This window comes from Aethalodelphis obliquidens, unplaced genomic scaffold (genome assembly GCF_003676395.1).
Source record: "Aethalodelphis obliquidens isolate GAN/ISIS:26980383/991018 unplaced genomic scaffold, ASM367639v1 scaffold7, whole genome shotgun sequence".
NCBI classification, from domain to species: Eukaryota; Metazoa; Chordata; class Mammalia; order Artiodactyla; family Delphinidae; genus Aethalodelphis; species Aethalodelphis obliquidens.
The window spans coordinates 22,289,933-22,302,438 of NW_020837951.1; the positions used below are offsets into that span (position 1 = coordinate 22,289,933).

Sequence of the window (12,506 nt, forward strand, 5' to 3'; positions counted from 1 at the left end):
TTTTTGCTGTACGCGGGCCTCTCACTGTTGCGGCCTCTCCCGTTGCTGAGCACAGGGTCCGGACCCGCAGGCTCAGCGGCCATGGCTCACGGGTCCAGCCGCTCCGTGGCATGTGGGATCTTCCCGGACCGGGGCACAAACCCGTGTCCCCTGCATCGGCAGGCGGACTCCCAACCACTGCGCCACCAGGGAAGCCCCTTTTCACTCTTGATTGTGTTTTTGTGCACAGAAGTTTTAAGTTTTGATTTAGTGCATTTTATCTATTTTTTCTTTGATTGTGTTCTTTAAGCCTAAGAACTTATAATCTTTTAAGAAAAGTTTACTTTTATTGTTAAATAACTTCCGTTCCATTTGTTCTTCCAGGGGTACCAATTATTCTTATATTGAATCTCTATTTTCTGTGCTCCACAGCCATAATTTCTAATCAGTCTAGTAACTATGTTGAGTATAAGCGCGTGTGACTCTTCTTAAGCTTGTCTTCCGTGGCGTTAGCTTGGTTTTCTGTAGTGGCACTTCTGCCTGTTGTAGTTTTAAATACATTTTTAGTTTCGGCAGTGATCTTTTTTTGCTTTATTTTTAAATCAGCGTTAAAATGATTTAAATGTTCAAATGTTTGAAATTTAAAGTGTCAAATAGCTATATGAGGCTTTCTAAGGAAAAGGAATTCTTTTCTCTTTCCCTGCCATTTACCTTCCCCATAGCTACCATTTTCAGTTCGTTTAGCTGCTTCATTGGGTATTTGCATTGCATCACTAAGACTTGTACTTTTTGATACATCAGTTTCAAGTATTGATAGACATCCTTCGTGGAGGATGTGCTGCATGCATACTCCCCTCCTGTACCTCTTCATCCTGATATAGTTAGGTCGTGATTTTGATCAGACCATATTCAGTATTAGTGTTATTATGACCTTGTTAGTGTCATTCACAGTGGAGCCATTTAGAATTCAGGTAGAATTCTATGGATCCTTTTCTTTTTCTGTAAATTCTTCTCCTTTAAATTTTAATTATTCTTCTTACGTTTTCTTCGTCTTCTTCTTATGTTTGCTTATTATTTTTCTGTGTGCTTATTATTTTATTCTATGTGCTTAGGATTCTACGTGCTCATTCAGTCGCAAACTCTGTCAGTTCTAGAAATATCTCAACATACCCAGACAGATGGTTATTCTGCAAACGTACTTTGTGAGTCCACTTACCTGTCATCCAGCGATGTCCTTTCACAAGTAGGCCAGGTATTCCCTTTAGTTTTCTCCTGAATCGAGCTCCTGTTCCTGTATCCCATGCCTTCATTTTGATTAGTTTCCTCCCTGTTTTGCAAAGGACATCCTGCAATAAGATTGTAGACTGTAAATCACTTTCTTCATTGTCCATTGTCTTCTAGCTTCTAGATTGCTGTTGAGAAATGCAGGGACTTTCTGGTGCCTAATCCTTTGTTTATGAGCCCCCTCATCACTTTCTGATCAGTTACAGGAATTAAAAAAAAAATCTTGTGTTTAAAAAAGTCATGATGATGTGCTTAACGTGGGCATATTAAAATCGATGCAGGTGGGCAGGTATGCATCAGTGGACCCTTACAGTCAACAAACATAGGACTTGTCACTTTAGGAAATGTTTTGAGTTTGTTGTTTGATCCTCCCCCCGCCCCCGTTCCATTTCCTTTATTTTTTTTTTTATTCTGGAATTGCTTTTATTTGGCGATTAGATCTCCTGGATTAGTCCTCTAGCTTTCTCATTCTTACTGTTCTATTTTCCTTCACTTTGTTTTTTGGCTGTACATTTTGGGCAAGTTTCTTAACTTTATATTCCAATCCTTCTCCTGCATTTCCACTGATTGGTTTTTAAGTCTCCTGTTTGTTGTTTGAATGGGTGCAATATCTTCTTCCTGATGTTACTGTCGTTAAGGTCTTTTCATCTACTCAGATTCAAGAGAAGAATCTTCCAGTCTCAGGCTTTAGATATAAGGCTGGCTTCAGGTGCTTAAGATAAATAAATAGATAAATAGAAATAGATAAATACTGAGAAAGACAGGCTATCGCTCTGACCTTCCTCTATCACGTCATCTTGTCCGTCCAGGCTTGAGGTTGAGAGTTTCTTCTGTTTGGTTTCTGCTGAACTCTATAGAGTAGAGAGCTCTCTGAAGAAGGATACACACATTTCAAGTCTGAAATTTTTTCCTGTCTGATCTAAATGGCTCTATTTATGTGTAACACTTTTCTAAAATTTTGAGGGTCAATGTACCCATTCCTGGTTTCAGCATTGATGACTGCTTTCCTCCTTTAGTACTTTGTGTCCATCTGTTCTGTTTTGAGAATGGACGCTTTGAAATCTTTAGTCATGTAGGCCCCACCCAAAGCTCTGGTTTATCTTCTGCTTCAGTAATACCATTTTCTGCTTTTTTATTCTGTTTTCTACTTGATCGACTGCCTTCATTCAAGTTCATAATTTTTTTGTTAATGCCGACTCATTTCTGATCTCATGTTTTTCTAAAGTTCTCTTTTATGTAGTATACCTATTTCTTAAGTAAATATTTGCTCTGATTCTATAGTCTTCCTTCTCTGGAGCCCCATAATATTTTTCATTTGCCTGGTGGATTTGGATTTTTCTGTCTCTTATCCTCAGAGAATGAAGTCTATGCATATTCAGTATCAGGTATTACCCTGCATTCTTTCTAGAGACTGAAATGAGTCACTGTTTGACTCAAGTCCAGATGAAGGAAAAAGGTTAGCTTTATAGTAGATAAATTTGCCAGTTAGAAATTCATCTTCCTATGAAGCCTAGGAAAAGAGCCAGCATCAGCTCCAGAAGTAATCGAAGGGAACATTTGCCTCAGAACCAGAGACTTTTTTTTTAAGGTATTTGGTGTGGCACTCAGTAATTAGCAAGATCATTGTCACTTGGCATGGCTGCCCATATCAGAAAGCCAGCTGGTAGTGCTTTCTTCCCACTTATTTTCTGGGCCAGTCATTATGGCCACATGTAAATTAGAAGTAAATACAGCCAGAGATTACTTGATCAGTTGGAGCCATGAACCCCTTTTAAGGAGCTGAGTGTATTTTAAATGTACTCCAACACTCCCTGGCTTAGTTCACTCCAGCCGTCATCCCTCTGAACAGGGAGCGTCATTGTGAGTCTGTTGGGGTCTCATTTACTTATTTTCTGTCCACCTAATTACAGTTTCACATGAAGGGAATGTTGAGCCTTAAATGTTCTCCAACCTTCCATATTGATTCTTTCCAGTATATTTCTGGAAGTTTAAGCAATAGCTGGGATCCATCTGTGGCTTGATTCAGGGTTGATTGATCAATGTAGGGTTGATTCAGGATATTTCCTTTTCTTATATTCAATTGGTTATTTTCTGTTAATCTAGCACAGAACCATGAGCCTATGTAGCTTTCTTACTTGTAAATGGTATTTTATCTATCCATTTTTAAAAATATTATTTTTTTAATTTGAAGTATAGTTGATTTACAATGTTGTGTTAGTTTCAGGTGTACAACAAAGTGATTCAGTTATATATACATGCATATCTATTTCTTTCAGATTCTTTTCCCTTATGGGTTATTACAAAATATTGAGTAGAGTTCCCTGTGCTGTACAGTAGGCCCTTGTTGGTTACCTATTTTATGTGTGTGTATATATATATATATATATACATTTCGAACTATAGGGAGGGATTTTGAGGTAATTCATACCCAAAGACTGTAAAATGGATGAATGGGCAAGTCAACAGGTGACAAAGCTCATATTCTGCAAGTGAGTGGCATTAGATGTAGTTTTGCAGTTTTGAGAAGAATGATATAGATTAGAAGGCATGCCTAGAATGGAAAGTGGGGACCACTAGGGAAGAAGAGAAGGGGCAATAGTGACAGCCAAGGGCACCTGCGGTTAATGGAGCTGACTCACACTGCTTTGTGGTTTCCTGTACCTGGAGCTCAAGCAAAGGAAGTAGAGAGTTACGGTGAGGGCAGGCTATAAGAATTGCAGGGCAGGTATCTAAATACTTGCGAGAGTTCAAATAGGGATGAATTTCTTTAAAAATTCCGTGCAAGTCTGTAGTTAGCAGTCTGGGGCTCTGGGAAAGCAGGACACAAGATGTCAACGTAATCCAGCTTACTTGGCCAGAGACTGAATGACATCATTATTTAGGATATTGTCTTTTTTGTCATCACATCTCTTCCCCCATGATTTGTACAGTTTTGTAAATAGGCTGGGAAGTAAATAGGTTTCATAAATGTAATTTTAAGACATTGCTCCCTGAGAGAGCTATTTTATACCCTTTGAGGTAGTATTGCTTAGCTCTTATATTTTAAGAGTTAAGTAACCATATCCCATCTTACAAAAGGCTCTTATAATGTAAGAATAGGTTCAACATACACTTTTATGAATCTTCTAGTGTTATACACTATTATCTCAGAAATAAAGATCTCTTCGTCTGAAAAAAAAAAAGGTTTAACAAAAGCTTCAAAACTCGATATGTCTTAGATGCTTTAGGGGAAGACAGTTAATGTTCTTCTTCAAAATATGAAACTAACAATCTGTACTATTTACTATGTAGCTCAGGCATGTGTCACAGAAATCAAAACTAGGGGCACATCATGAGAGTTTTATATGGGTGAGAGCAGCCCAAGGTGCTCTCTTTCAGGGTTTGGGGAAATAGTTACTCTGCAGAACGTCTGACTTGCATCCTGCTTCCTGAAGGACTTTATGAAATTTTTGCTTAAAAACTCTCCATGCACTTTCTCACTTAATTTTTGTACACTTGGAGGGTTCATCTATGGAAAGGACCTGGGGTGGGTCCTGGTTCAGGTCTCTGCTCCATCATTTCCTGACCACATGACGGGGAACAATGCATTGGGTTTCTCACCTGTGAAATGAGTTAACAATATCTGCCTTAAACTGTATGTGAAATGATTGTGCCAGTGCTCAGCATCTAGTAGGTGTTCATTAAATCTCAGTCTCCTGCCCCTCCCCCTTTTGCTGTCAGCAGTGATGCCATATGGCATATTTGTCACATCCATTTCGATATCCCTTTCCCGACTGCAGGCTGGGTGCCCAGCATTCACCTTTTGGGCAGCTCTGTGTACTCTGATTATTGAAAATATTTTATGGTTTTATCGCTTAATGATTTAGCTCGGCAGAAGTGATATTGGGCCAGCACACAGAGCGTGAGTCTTTTAGAATAGAATCTCACTTGCCTGCTTGTTTTGCTTTTTGGTTATCATTGTTTATATATTTATATATTATATAATACATTTATATATTCATCTGTCCACTCCACATATAATAGAGCAAGAAGATGTGAATTGTCAATATGTGAGAAGGAAAAAGGAAAAATACAAAAGTAGGGGTGGCACAAAATGGTACCAGAAATAAGTTCAGTACGAAAGAGTGCACCATAGGGCCCTGTAATTTTCCCGGGGTAGGCTCGGCTCTCTGGCACCCCTCATGAAAGAGGAAATACACTCTGTGGATGTGTGCCTTTCTCCTGGGCTGTTACTTAAAATCACAGTGTGATAAACAGCAGGTATTTTTCCCTCTAAAACTGGGACTGAGGAGAACATCACTGTTGTCTTAGGGCAGCTATGGAATTTTGTGTGGAATGTTAGACCAAAATGTGGCTTGACAGCTTTACTTCTTATCTATTAATAAAAATAGTCACTCTGGGGCTTCCCTGGTGGCGCAGTGGTTGAGAGTCCGCCTGCCGATGCAGGGGACACGGGTTCGTGCCCCGGTCCGGGAAGATCCCACATGCCGCGGAGCGGCTGGGCCCGTGAGCCATGGCCGCTGAGCCTGCGCGTCCGGAGCCTGTGCTCCGCAACGGGAGAGGCCACAACAGTGAGAGGCCCATGTACCAAAAAAAAAAAAAAAAAAAAAGTCACTCTAACAGAAAGGTAGAGGAAGAAAATAGGAAGGTGCCACAGTTCTAAACAACTAAAACCTAAAGTGATTAAAACTACAGTATGAAGGCTAATACACAGAGACAGGATAAAAACCAGAATGTAAGGTTCAAAAATCAGAATGTAAGTTGCTGCCAAACCTTGATTGTTAGGAAACAGTTCTTCTGAGGTTATGTGACTTGCTCAGCGTAATCCAGCTCATAGAAAATAGTGCCAGAGGATTTGGCAAAGACTTGGGTTAAATATCCAACTCTGCCATTACTTAACTGCTCAAGACTTGGATCTTGTGATCCTGGTTCATAACTTTTACTATTATGAAGAGTATCCTTTGCCAATAGTTTGAAAGTATTCCAGTGTTATCTTGCATGCTGCTGAAACCAGAAAGTATATTTACAGACAAAAGCTCCCTGCAGGCAGGGGCAGGCTCAATTTTATTCATTGTGCCCTTAGTTCACTGTAGATGCTTCATAAATATCTTTTGAATAAAAGAAAGAATATTGTAAGATGGTATGAAACCAACCTAAAAATGAAAAATTTTCTTAAAATGAATGTATTTTCTTAAATTCTTAACCTGGAAAAATGTCCCCTTCTGGACTAAATTGCAATGTGGAAATTATCGCATAGGTCTAGCATCCTCTCTCTAAGGGTGTCGAGAGGAATTGAGAAATGTACTCTTCCTCATACGTGTGGAAGTCTGGTTTACAAAGCCCCCCCTCCCCCAATCCAAGTACTTCACTTTTTCTTGTGACCGACTCATGTCTATAACTTTGGGGCGTCTTGCCTTTCTTTAATCCTGAAAGTGGTAACAAGTTCCCTAAAGAAATGTAAACATGGGACACATTCACTTACGTCTCATCTGGGACTTGCTCGCTGCTCTAGGGCTGGTTCTGCCGTTAATGAAGAGTAAGGTTCCAGTCATCTCTCTTCTCCAACCCACAGGGTTTTTCATCTGCTAATGGGCAGGGTTGAACTGGGTGTCTCTAAGACCCTTGATACTATTATTCTTTTCGCCCTTTGTCTGTAAACTGTCAGCTCTTAATTGTGAGTCACTCAATTCCTTTGTTATTTAATGACAGGATGGCTCTTCCCTCTGCCCACTCTCCCTGTCTTCACAACTTGAAATCACCTGCCCAAAACATCTAGCTGTCATACCAAGTTGGATTCAGACTTATGAAAATACATCAACTGATTTGGATGAGTGGTACAGAAGTCCTCCCGTGAGATGTTAGATGCTCCCTCCCGGGTTCCTCTTTTCATTAAGCTGGTAGTTGGCATTTGGTATAGGGGATTTTTCACTTCCCGTGGCCAAAGGTACTTCACTCGCATACGCTAGTCCTCTGAGGCTGACGGTGGGTTTTCCTATCCTTTTCCAGGTACACAGTTGCTCCTAGCATGACCGTGATCTGATCAGCAACCACGAGAATCTGACTCCCGTGTGGGGTGCCTTAGTGCTGGGGCCTGGTCACCGCCCACAACTCCAGAGCTGCCATGGCTGCTGCCTCTACGTCCACCCCTGTCATTTCACAGCCCCAGGTATGTGATTCAAACCTGCATAGGTTTGGGCTAATCATAGTTTTGTTGAGTATTTCAATTGAATTTCAGAAAGTGTGTTTGACGTTGGAGATCATGTGTCTCCTTTGAAGTATCATTTGGTGGGGATTTTTTTGAAGAGTATTTTTGTGAGGGAGGTGCTTATGGTTTTCAGTGCCTAGGGTGTCTGGCTGTTACAGTAGGCATCAAACTCCAAATCAAGACAGTCAGTAGTAAATCCTGCTGTTGGCTTTTTTAGGGTTTATTTTGGAACAGATCTAATCTTTCTTTTTGGCTGCGTTGGGTCTTCATTTCTGTACGCGGGCGTTCTCTAGTTGCGGCGAGTGGGGGCTAGTCTTCCTTGCAGTGCGTGGGCTTCTCATTGCGGTGACTTCTCTTGTTATGGAGCACGTGCTCTAGATGTGTGGGCTTCAGTAGTTGCAGCACGCGGGCTCAGTAGTTGCGGCACATGGGCTCAGTAGTTGTGGCACATGGGCTCAGTAGTTGTGGCTCGTGGGCTCTAGAGTTGTGGTGCACAGGGCTTAGTTGCTCCACAGCATGTGGGATCTTCCCAGACCAGGGATGGAACCCATGTCCCCTGCATTGGCAGGCAGATTCTTAACCACTGCGCCACCAGGGAAGTCCAGAACAGATCTAATCTTACAACAAGTTTTCTGAATGTTGTCTTGATGTCCTCCTCCTATAATGATGATTATTTTGTCTTGACCTGTTCTAGTAACTTTGAGAAGAAAATGCAATTCCAGAAACTTCTGAACCACAGTAATATGAGTTACTTTTTCTGTCCAGTGAAGAACAGTCACATGGCAAGAACATTGTTCTCACTGTTTTACAGTCTGATCTATTCAAGTATTAACTGGACTCTTTCAGTTTCAGCAGGCAGCATGGTATAGTGGGGAAACAGACTTTGGAGTCATTAGGCCTGTGCTCACATCTCAATTGCTGGATAAGGTGCCTTAGTCATGCTAACCTCCCACAGCTTCCATTTCTTCTCATGTAATCATCTTTCACAGCATGGTTATGGGGATTAAAGGAGAGACGCTATGCAAAGCATGTAGTACTCAACAAGTGTGGTTTCCCACTTGCTCTTCCTTTGTCTTCGTCTCTTCCTTTTGGACTGTGACCTCTGATCACATTCATGAGAATCACTTCTAGGTCAAGGTTGAAGAAAAAAGTACACCTTTGAGAAAAAGCCATATTGATTGAAATTTGAATCATTATGATACAAAATATTGTTCCATACTTTTTTTCTTTGTATCATTTTGCAGGCTAAATTTTGTATATATTTCTTTTTTTTAATTGAATACAAGTTTTATATGATATGGGAGCCTTCGTAAGGAAATGAAGATCTGAAGAAACAGACCTATGTATTTTTATGCTGGGTGGGGTTTTATTGGGTTTTTTTTTAATTTTTTTTTTTTTAAATTAAGTACAGTTCATTTACAGTGTTATGTTAGCTTCAGGTGTACAACAAAGTGATTCAGTTATACATATATAGAGAGAGAGCGTGTCTGTGTGTGTATATATATATATTTTTTTTTTCAGATTCTTTTCCCTTATAGGTTATTACAAAATATTGAGTAGAGTTCCCTGTGCTATACAGTAGGTCCTTGTTGTATATATTTCAGGTAGGCGTGTGTGTGTGTAAAGAAGGGGACGGAGGGAAAGGAAGGAGAGGGAGAAAGGAGAAAGGAGCATTTCCACTTTATTTACTATAAATGCTTTTCTTCTCTGAAAGACCTTGGAATTTTATCACATGGATAGTCGTTGCTGTTCCTTGACATTATAAAGTTTGTAGTATCATTTTCCAGGATGTTTAGTGTTATCACCATCATGTGTATTTCTGTTTTCTGGTAAATGGATCATTGTCTTTTCAACACCTCATTTACTTTGGGTGTTTGGTTTCCATTCCCCTCAGTAGTGTTCTTGGTGCCCGAGAGAGACATGGTAAATGGGTAAAAAGATTTACTGCCTGTTACCGGAGGTCACCATTTCAAAGTCCACTGCACCTGTTCCCTTGCAATGACTATTCTTAGCCTTTTGTGGAGTGAGTTAGGCCCTAGTACAGGTTTTCTGGACAGGGCGTTTCAGCATCCCAGTCTCACTGCTCTCTTTTGTCAGCATTTCCAACAGCATCATCTTATCTACACATCTTCCCTCTTACACAAGCTACTATCAGCCGGTGAGTAATATAAATATTTTTAAATGACTCATTTAATGAAAACGTTTAGCACTGCCCTAGGTAGAAAGAGGTCATATTTAATATACACACTTGGGGAAATATATACTCTTGTAAAGTCTCTGTGGGAAAGTAAATTGGTCCAGTCACTCTGGAAAGTAATTTGACAGTATCTGTTAAAATTATAGACCTTTGCACATGCCCTGTTCCCATCTTGGTACCTATGTTAGAAACATGTGAGTCCAAGGAGATGTGCAGGAAGATATTCATTGACGCATTCGTTGAAGGCCAAGAAGTACAAAACTTTCTAATATTCAATAGTAGAAGGACTTAATCAAGTTGGTCACGTTGATATGATTTTAACACTGCAGTTAAATGATGGATATCTATCTATCTCAGCACAACTCTGTCTCCTCAAGATATCTCGTGGAGGGAAAAGAAAGCAAGATGCAGAATGATACTTACAGGAAGATATCATTAAAACTGTGAAACAAAACCATATGTTTTTAGGGATAAACATATGGTACATTAATGTAAATGTGTATAGTGAAAAGTCTGTAACACACATTGCCAACGGGAGAGAGATTGTTCCCAAGAGGGCAAAAATTGGATCTTGGGAGATGAAAAATCCCTCCAGAGCTTAACCTTGCCTGATGAAATCCTATTCCTTAATTTCTCCTTAGGGAGAATTTGAATTTAATTAAAATTTTCTCCTTGAGCATCACCAGTAGAAAAAAAAAAAGTTAAGAAACACTGGTCTAGAAGGATACACAAGACTCTTCAGTCACATTGCCTAGGTTCAAATCCTGGCTCCAGTATTTCGTAACTGAGCCTGTTGGGGGAGAGGAGAAAAGGTATCCACTCTCTCAATGCCTTGGTTTCCTCATCTGCGAAATGAGCATCATCATGAAAAAGCCAACTTCATAGGGTGGTTTTAGGGTTGAAATGAGATCGTGTGTGTAGAGCTTAGAACAGTATCTGACATATTGCTCAATACATCTCAGTATTGTTCAGCAAGCACTGTGGCAGGCCTAGGGATGCAAGAATAAATAAGATAAAGAAGGCTTTTGCCCTGTCAGAGTTTATAAATGTAGTGGGAAATACACAGATAGGGAAACAAAAAATTAGAATGCTGTGTCACAAATGCTATGACACGGGAAGAATGGGTGCTCTGTGGATAAAGTGGAACACCAGAAAAGACGTGTAGAATCAGAGGAGGGACTTCTCGAAGGAAGACTGCCAGGCTGGGAGCTTGTGAATGAGGATGAGTTATTCTGGTAAGGGAGAGGAGACAGCCCGTGTGAATGTCAGGCATCCCAAGGTGAGAGCTCACAGCATTTGCATGTGAGTTTAGGGGTGGTTGCCGTAGACTGGGGTATGAGGTTGTGAGCAGTGATGTCTAGAGCCAGCTCTGCCCGCTTACAAGATCTGATTGTTCAACTTTAAAAGGAATTTCGTGAGCCAGTTGACTTCATGCTTATAGCCTGAAATCAGCCAGGGTGGAGTATTTACACCACATAAATTGGCAAACACAGGCCCTCATTCCTGAGCACCCATTGTTAAATACTTATCGGCATACTTAAGGTTGTAGAAAAGGTAGATGTTTTAGGTTACAAAGTTGGAGAAGGTTTTGCAGGGTCTCGGAAGCCAAATGAAGGTATTTAACATTAACCTCAAACAAGCCTGTGTAGCTCGTGTGTCTTAGAGCTGGGTTCAGACCTTGACTATTAACAACTGTGTTGAAGCAATTAATTAAAGAATTTCAACCAGAGAAGTGAGTCCCATGATTCTCACCATGTGTTGGGAGCAGTAGTAGCTTCTGATAGTTGGGGGAACTCAAGCCCTCTTGGAAGGAGTCGGCTGTAAGCTGGGGTGTTAGGTCACAGAGAGAGGCAGCTTACCCTTCCGGAGAGATGCAGCTCATTGGGTCACTTGGTTCCCAGGATCCTCTCGCCCATGATGAGCATCTTGATTATATGTCAACTCTTCACATGTAATTTGTGCAGTCAGATTTTAATCCAAGGCTGATTTGCCCTTGCCCCCAAGCCTGTATTCATTGTAGTCTCTCCTATTATCAAGTTTTCCCCAGGTTCAGAGAAGGTAAAAGTAATTTAAATACAGCATCTCCTTAGGCAAGGCGTAATAAGCTGTTCACTCAATCAGCTTCACCCGGTATTGTCTGGCACATCAACTTGCATTCTTTTAGAGTGAATTCAGGGACCTGTGCAAAGATAAACCCACATTCAAGTGTGAAAGGCCTGACAATCCTTTCCTAAGACAAAAACAACAATTTAAAAAAAAAGCTTTTGGTTTTGTTTGGTACTCTATTCATTTGGTAACAAAGAGCATTTTTCTAATCAAGGCTGCCTATTACTAGATATAAACTAATTAATATGAACAAAATAGCTGGTGATTGTTTCCAACAATAATAGGGAAGAAAGGTTCATTGTCACTCTTGCTGGAATTGCTGTTTAGTCAGTGAAAGATACGCCTGGTGCTTTGAAGTGGGACAAGTTTGTATTCCCTGCTTGACTCCTGCCTAGACTGTAAGATGGATTTTTGTTTGCTCATGCTGAGAGAGACAGCACCTTGTTCTGAAGCTAGATGAATACTGAGGCGAAACTGGGCTAGCAGCAGCAGGAAGACTGTCGCTGCTTTGTTGTTCTGCTAGTCCAGATAAAGAGCACCCAAAGGAAGCTCTGGAGATGTTTGCAGACAGGAACATACTCATCCTTTGGTTAAACGAATGCGCTCTTACCCTGCGGGGATGGGAGAATGTAGGGGATGGAGGTAGAATAGGTAACCAATGACCATTTTCTGTTTCTAGAATGCTGTTTAGCAGGACTTTAACGGTGGTTCATCCAGTTACTGTGGGTGGAGTAT

The 12,506-nt window shown here is 40.6% G+C and overlaps 1 protein-coding gene across 2 annotated transcripts in view; it reads left to right on the forward strand.

Moving 5' to 3' along the window:
* LPAR1 (lysophosphatidic acid receptor 1) overlaps window positions 1–12,506 on the forward strand; it is a 162,612-nt gene that overhangs the window by 71,269 nt on the left and 78,837 nt on the right. For both annotated transcript variants that reach the window (XM_027105234.1, XM_027105233.1), the window contains exon 2: window positions 7,270–7,429. In XM_027105234.1, coding sequence (XP_026961035.1) covers window positions 7,385–7,429 — 45 coding nt within the window. In that variant the 5' untranslated portion in view covers window positions 7,270–7,384. The remainder of the gene's footprint in view (window positions 1–7,269; window positions 7,430–12,506) is intronic.